Source organism: Hydra vulgaris, chromosome 06, assembly GCF_038396675.1.
Source record: "Hydra vulgaris chromosome 06, alternate assembly HydraT2T_AEP".
Classification (NCBI taxonomy): Eukaryota; Metazoa; Cnidaria; class Hydrozoa; order Anthoathecata; family Hydridae; genus Hydra; species Hydra vulgaris.
Window position 1 is genome coordinate 52,077,501 of NC_088925.1, and position 8,490 is coordinate 52,085,990.

Consider the following 8,490-nt stretch of genomic DNA (forward strand, 5'->3'; position numbering starts at 1 on the left):
TCTATATTACTTTTATTATGTTTATTTATACTTTTACGCACTCATTACTTTAATAATTAATAGTTTGTTCAAACAACATAGGTAATCCTAAATTTTAATTGAAGTAGAAATGCATTTAGAAAAAATAGAATGGATATTCAAAAGATATTAAAAACTTCAGGAACATTTACAAATTTCTAAACTGTTATTAATGGTCTGTAAAAACTCATATTAATTTGAAAATAAAATAAATTTTTTTTATTAGTTTACAAAATCTAATTTTCTAGTTTGCTAAATCTCATATCTTATCTCAAAAGTTAGTCTCAAGAGACTTGAGATAAGACAGAACTACTTACAAAGAACTTTTCCTCTATTTCGGCTTTTGAATCACACGAACATATTTTTCTTGTTATTCCAGTTAAACAGATTAACCAATTGTTAGACATCCAGACCACTTTAGCTTCTTCTGCTAAATTTATTTCTCAACTAAACTCTTTTACAGTTTATTATTCCTAACATAGACTCACAAAAATGTTCTACCAAAGTCTCTTCAATTTTTTTTTTTAAACATCTTTACTTACAACAAGGCTACAAGCAACCACTATTAGAGTAACTTTACTGGAGTTACTATAAGTTAAATTACTGGAAGAGAAAAAATGAAGTTTATAAAGCAAATTTTCGCACCTTATCTAAAAGAGAAAAGGCATCAATTGAAAATCCGCTCCAGATATGGCAACAGTTTTCCATACAAAAACATAATAGAGATTTATAGAGATAAAGAATCAAATTCACAGTAAGAAAGTGGCGAACACAATCAAGAGATCCAACTTTAGCAGATAATAATTTTGCAATGGATTTAATATATGGTTTCCAAAAGAGATTGGAAGTAAAAATTAATCCTAGAAGACAAAGGGTAGATGATTCATGGAGTACATTACCATTCATAAATATAGGAAGATAAAGATTATTGCAATAACAATCAGCTGAAAAAAATTGAGTTTTATCTGAATTAAAGTTCAACAGCTACTGAGAGCCCCATGCTGTAGCAGAAGTGAGATCTTTTTCAAGCTCATATACTCCCTCCAAACAATCAGAGAGAATTGGATTCTTATAAGACAAGAATAAATAGTAGCATCATCAGCGAACAATGCAATCTTAGATAAAGTATAGAAAAGTATAGGGCCAAGGATAGAAACTTGAGGAACCCCTGAAATTACAGGATATGAAGAGTGCTGTCCATGAAGGACAACTTTTATACTACGATTGGTAAGGAAGGATTCAATAACCTTAAAGATGTTACCTGATACACCGTATAAATAAAGCTTATAGAGAAGACCAGCATGCCAAAACAAATGCTGTCCAGACCACATGCTAAAAAAGAGTCTAAGCAGGAAATCACTTTAGATACAGAAGCTGGAGTGATACGAATCAACCTGTTTGTCAGCTATATCAGGTAAAATGTGACTAGTGGAATCAAGAGATGAGAGTGATGAAAAGTTTTTAACAAACAATTCAGCTTTGCCATAAGGTGAGGTAACAAAATCTGAACTATGCAAGAGAGGTGGAATAACAGATATGCCTTTAATATTAAAATTGTTAAAGATTCTGCAGAAGTCTCTGGAACCTAATTTTTGAAATGGAATATGAGATTTAGTGACCTGAGAATAACGGACTTTGGCATTAGACAAAACCTTTTTACAATGGTTTCTAGCAGTAATAAACAGACATCTGTTTTTTCGAGAATTGTTTTGCTGATGGATATGAAAGTAACAGTTTTGATTGGAAATTACAGAAGCGCAATGTGAGGAAAACAATGGAGAAGAGTGAGGCTTGACCTGGAATTGTCAAGGAAGAATAAAAGATTCCATGCCAGCCTGAATCCAAGATGTTACATAAGAAGCACATTTGTTAGCAGGACAAAATTATTAACTTTAAAAACTTATTTGATAAGTTTAAAAATCTAGTAAGTTTAAAAACCATTACTTTTAAATATGTATGCATTTCTAATCAATTCCAAATTTAATATTTATTAGAACTTTTCAACCTTTCTTTTCTTACTTTCAAGAACTAATTACGTTTTTTATTTCAAAAGATTTGTTTTTTTGAGTGTTTTTTGAGGTTGGAGTGGTTAATCTGTCTCTTTACATGTCAAATTGGATACTCACATGCATCTTGTAATGTGGTAAAATAGTTTCTTATAATAATTTATTTTAAAAAAAAAAAAACATTTCAACACTTTCTGTTAAATTCTCATTTTTATTCTGGTATCGAGATGTGGACAAACAACTCAAATTTGTTTAACAACAGCAATACAAGTTATTCAGTTTTGAATACAAACTCTCAATAACTTTTTGAATTCTTGTTTAATATTAATGAATTTTTAAGAGCTGATTACAATGAATGTTTTCATTTTAACCAGTGATTTTAAATTTGACATTTTAAAGCCTGATTAATCCAAGTTTTTATTTTTATCAGTAGATAAAAATAAAACCTGGAGTAATTATAAAGAAGTTTTTTTTTGGCAATAAGTGAAATTTAATAAACAAATGAATTTAATACGTTCAGAGTGGATATATTTTACAAAAGTTAACTAACCCTTTTACAAAAGTTAACTACCCCTTTACAAAACCCTTTTACAAAAGTTAACTACCCCTCTTTTGTATTAAGCACCTGAGAGTAAACGCTTTAACAAAAAGAATTTGACAAGGGCGGAAAAATATTAACCAGCTCTTTAAACATTGACTGTTAAAATGAGATTTTTTAAATAAAAAGATGAAAAATATACTTAAATAATATGTATATAAATTTCTTTTTAAAAGTTGCAACCAAGTCAAATTATTACATATTTACAAAAATACTTTTGAATAAGTTTTAATCCATAATTTTTAAAAAAGCTTAAATTTAACTCTAAAAAATTTGTTCAAAATGGTTTTTAATCTTTTTAAATTTACTTTTTTTTGTATTAGTACTTGCATAAGGATTACATAAAGGAATCTTAATATACATATAAAAAAAAAATTGAAAAAATTGCAAGTAGCAAAAAAAATAAAATAAATACACAGCTAAATTTGTAAAAACGGAATTTAAATTTTACAAAGATATTCAAGCACATAAACATTGTTAAAAGTTTACCAATTATGAAGTAACATAAACTAATAAGGATGCTAGTGTCAATAAATAAAGCATTACTTCAAATAATCAAATAATCCGAACTGATTTTGATTGAATTGTTTATTTTTATTTGAATCTAAATACATATGTTAATTGAATTGTTTAAAAGAAACTCGTGCTTTTTACAATTCTTTATGATTATATGACCTCTTCTTTTGTAAACTTTTCATACACTTAAAAATAGTACAATAGTTGCTTGTTTCTGTAAAAGCAAGTCTTGAATTATAAATTCTAATCTTATAAACAATTTTTAAGGAAGAAATCTTAAAAATTAATATACTCCATAATTCCACACTTCTGAAATATAGCCACATCACTAATGCTACACTGATATAAAATTTGATACATCCTGATGCTTTTTTACAGATAAGATTTATACAGTATAAGGAGTTTGTTTCAACCCGCACACTTTTTGAGCTGAAATATGAAAGTTAATAATCTGCTTGTCCAACAAAGTCATAAAAGAAGAAAATCGAGATTCATTAAAGAGATAAAATCATTTCTTTAATGTTCATAATGTATTGTTGATTTTCAACAATAATGATAATGCATTCTGTATTTATATCAGAACTAATAAAGAGTTTACTAATTTTTTTGTTATAATGATTATACATATTATTTGCATTTATGTTAAAACTATTTCCATTTTTTGCAAGAAAACCCACAGGATGTAAACTTTTGTTTAAATATATAAATTCAAAAGCTTTATTTTCCTTTTATTCTTTTTTCCTAGTTTGTCATTGAATCTCTAGTTTTTCCTAATTTTTTTAAAAATTACACCAGCTGACAAACTTCAAGGTAGCAAGAATCTGATGAGAATAAATCCTAATAATGTTGTTTTATTGCATTTTTATACACATTTTCTTCTGAATTGGTATTAAGTTTATTTGCACTTTGTATTACTTGTCTGCATTTCGATCCCAGAAAGCTTTGCAAAAAGTTTATTAAATCTATTTTTATAACCGCATTGTACCGCTATTTATACACCACTAGTTGCTATTTTGTAAAGTATTTAAATAAATATATATTTATTTTATACTAGATTTATTCATTTTAGTAAAGATTAATATATTTAAAAAAATGAATTTTGTGAGGAAAGTGGGGAAAGTTTAACATCCAACTTTAAGATTCTAATATTCATTAGTGATGTAGAATAAAAAAATAAGAACTTGTTGAATATGAGTTTAGCAATTTTATGAAATAAACTCTCTTTTACAACAAAAATACAAAAAAAAAAGTATTTTTGTGTGGTGTAGGTGTGGTGGATTGACCCCTCCAGATCCCTTGATGCACTTGTTATCTCGAAGCTAATATGAAATAATAGCCCTTTTTTTTTATCTTTTGATACCAAATTTATATTTGAATAAGAATTGACAAAGTTCTAACGATTCATGTGGAAAAAAAAATTATTTTGACCAGCTTTATCAAGAAATCCATATCAAAAATTTTTTACTAAAAACGCCATAACTTTTTTTTAGAATTGTATGATTATTATAAATTGTTTACTTTTAAAATACTAATGATAGTATAAATATAACATTCTAGTACTTGATTAATTTAAAAATCAGTCCAAAAACCCTACCATTGGAAAGAATGAGTCTTAACTTTTTTTTTAATTTTATTTAGGTATAAGAAGTCCTTACAGCCTTATCACACTGCGGATGAGCATTTAATTGGAATTTAATGCTTCCTTCCTAACTGATGTTGCAAAACTTCCCCAGTGGTAGAGTTTGAACCACAGATCTTCTGCTTCTGAGGCAAGTGCAAAAAAATCAATTTGAAACCAAGGAGTAGAAATAAAAGCCTGCCTTAATCCAGAAAATAACTCTTCCATGCTTAAAACATGGTAGGAGACATTTATTGAATGTTGTAAAATTTTTCTACCAAGCTCTAGGTTAATTAAGAACCCCCTCCCCACCTGTTTTAAAAAAATAATTTCAAAACTAAAGAAAAAAACTTAGCGATAGCCGGCCTTAAAAACTTGATAAAAAGAAAAACTCTTGGTCCAACCAGGCTTTAAAAATCGTCAAGCTATAAAAAAATCTAGTAAATCTCAATTTGTCAAAATATGAGCTTTTTAAGTAAGATATACAGTATAAATACAAAACAAAAACAATAATAATATAATAACAATAGGATAACAGGGGGCATTTAGCCCTGTTTTCTCAGTTCATTTAATAAAATATGTAATGTTATTGTATTAAGAGAGAAGTAGGTATTAAACTCTATATGATAAGACTAAATAACCAATCAGGGAACTTTTCATTACCATTCTTGGGCTTCTAACCAATGACATTGATGTTAAATTAGCATTAATAGATGAGTGGTTTTTCCATCCAGTTTTCAGTTTCCTTCAAACTTGTTTAAAAACTTCAGTAAGTGCTTGTTTGTTTTTACTTGAAAAACTATTTTCACATTAAAATCTTCAAATTTTATTTTCCACACAAATACAAGTACATAAAAATTAAGTAATTTGTTTTTTTTAACTTTTTAACTGTCTGTTTATGTAATCAATTAGTTGAATAACTGATATTTGTTGAGCAAATGAAGGTAGAAATTTTAGCAAAGTAAATGGCAGAATGTCTAAGAGAAAAAGCTCCAAAATTCAATTTAATACCAAATTTCTCTTTAATACTTTGAATGGATAGCTTTTCTAAGAGAAATATTGTTCTGTTGATTATTAATTAGTTTGTTTATTTTATAAAAATAAATGTTTTAATTAGCAGGGGCTTAATGCCCCTAACTGTTTAAAAATGTGATCAAAACAATCATTTGATTAATTGATCAAATAAATAAAACTCATGCTTTAATTTTATAAACATTACACAGATATAACTTTGAGAAAAGTTGAAAACAGTTATTTATCTATATAAAAGTTATTTATTTATCGAAATAGTTTATATTTTTCTTTATATATAGTTTTGATAATAGAGCTTATTACCCTCTTTATTGAGCAGAACGGTTTGGACATAAGAAAAGAAAGAGGAAGGAGGCAGGAAGGGTTATGTCACAGATGCCTAAAATTCTGTCATATGTAAGCAGATGCCTGCCAACCAAGCATCCAAGAATTGTTCCAAGTACTTTCAATCACTAGCGCTCACAATGCTTCAGCCTCGACATAACTACTACATGTATTGCTGTCAACATTATTGCCAACTGCAGCAGAAAAGACCACAGACACCATTGCCTGCTTCATCCTCAGAAAAGTCTTCTATTAAAGAATTTTTTTTCTCAAAGAACTGCAGCCCAGATTTGCGCTGGTAGGTCGGCTAGAGTCAGGTTTCACTATGGAGAAAGCTTAACAAATGATGAATGTTTGAAGCAACTGAAAGAAAAAGCAGCATAAAAAGATAACAACTTAAGAAAAATGACAGTGAGAAAACGAAAAATCTTCCTGCTGGAGATGATAGGGATAGTAATGAGGACAATGACATTGCCATAAAGTATCATTGTCCTTATCACTGTCTAAAGTATGGTATTCATGGAGGTCAAGGAGAAGAATGGGTGTGCTGTGACTTATGTGATGTTTGGTGCCATATTAAATGCACAGAAATTCCAGGTGGAGCTGATATTGAACCCATTGACTGGATATGTGAGAATTGCCTCCAATAATTTAAAAATATTTGTTTTACATACTTATAACCCCAATTTTTTAAAATCAACATTAGTTGTAACTTTTTAGATTTTTTTTTACTAACATAAAATCTTTCTGAATAAAGTTTTTATACATAAAGAAATGTGTTGTCTATCACTTAAAAATATTTCCAGTTTGAATTTATCATTTATTTTTTTATTTCAAAGAGAGAAAAAAAATTTTTCTGAAAACATGGAGCTTCATGCCCCCTGTTACCCTAATAAAAATAAAGTAAACAAGGAGATTTTTTAGAAAAAAATTTTATAAACCATAACTCGGTAACAAGCAAATAAACAAACTGGTTTTCAGTTTTGATATTTAATATGAAGAATATCTTTGATTTCTATATTTAAAAAGCTATAGTTATTGTAATAACAAATAAAAATCAAAGTAAAACTAAGATGTTTGAATGTTTCAATGCCATTCAAAAGCATAAAGATAATAATAAATATAGCTGACTATTATATACACCGGAGTGTTGACTATAGTTAACTAGTATATACACCGGAGCTTCAAAGTGTATAATAGAACAGGTAAAACCTTAAAGGCCAAAGATGATGGAAATTAAGGCAACAGTTATAACTTGTAACATTATAGCTGAATTGTTTAATAAAATAATTTAAAATAAAAGTTATATTAAATATTATTCTATAATTACTTAACTACATACTTTGAATGGCTTCTTCATAAGACTTGTTTCTTAAATCAAATAACCAATTTTCATTGCCGTGTTCTTCTATAATACTTTTGGCAGCATGATGAATAAACTTAGCTCTGTACCCAAATCCTAATTTACGTAGAGTGTCTTCAACTCCAGTCACAGCTAAAGCCTGAACTGTTGGAAAACAAAAAACTTCTTTATTATCACAAACTATTTTTTCGCCAAAAAAAACACATAATTTTTCAACCAATTGTGATATTCTAACGATGTTATTATTTTGAGAACATATAAAACTAAATAAATTTTCAACAGGATCTTGTTTAAGCACTCGAATTCCATAAAAGTTACAATCAGACAATACTTTTATATTATGATCAACCCTTCGCCATTCTTCATAAAGTTTAGATATATCTATATCAAGTTGAAAATAATCATACAAAAACTTTTTGTCCGCGATGTCATCATTTATACATTTATTATTATCTGATAGACAAGTTGACTTAACAGTTTTATAGTAAATTCCGTCATCCTTCTGTTCTAAATACCATAACTTTTTATGAAGAACGTTAAACCAAATATTTGGTGCTTCAGAACTAGTTTTCCATCGAAACGATTGACCACCAGATAAAATTAGCTTTAAATTTATTTCTTTTTCTGAACACGGCAAAAAATTCCACATGATATTTCAATCTATAACATTACCTGTTTGTTTTTTAAAAGAAAAAAACGAACCGGAACATCGTCCGGTGTAGTATGAGATTTTAACTCCCTCATTTTTACACCCCAGTAAAAAATCTCTTAAATTTTTACTCCCCAGTTATGAGATTTTTGCTCCATATAATATTTTGCGGCAAAATGTATTTTATAACTATGATGTATATTGACAATATTTTTTAACGTTTTTAGAATTGTGGCTTTTTGAACAGCCGTAAATAGCGATTTAGTTTAATATGAACATTAATCAAAATTTTTGTAGCGATAAAATCAATTGACAAAGTGTTAGGCGTCATTAATAAACAAAATATAGCCGTTGAATACTTTACCC

The 8,490-nt window shown here is 28.0% G+C and overlaps 1 protein-coding gene across 1 annotated transcript in view; it reads right to left on the minus strand.

Moving 5' to 3' along the window:
* LOC100201758 (N-glycosylase/DNA lyase) overlaps positions 1–8,200 on the minus strand; it is a 32,085-nt gene extending 23,885 nt beyond the window's left edge. The window contains exon 1 of the mRNA XM_065800434.1: positions 7,455–8,200. Within this exon, the coding sequence (XP_065656506.1) occupies positions 7,455–8,124 (670 nt within the window). The 5' untranslated portion in view covers positions 8,125–8,200. The remainder of the gene's footprint in view (positions 1–7,454) is intronic.
* Positions 8,201–8,490: the final 290 nt, after the last annotated feature.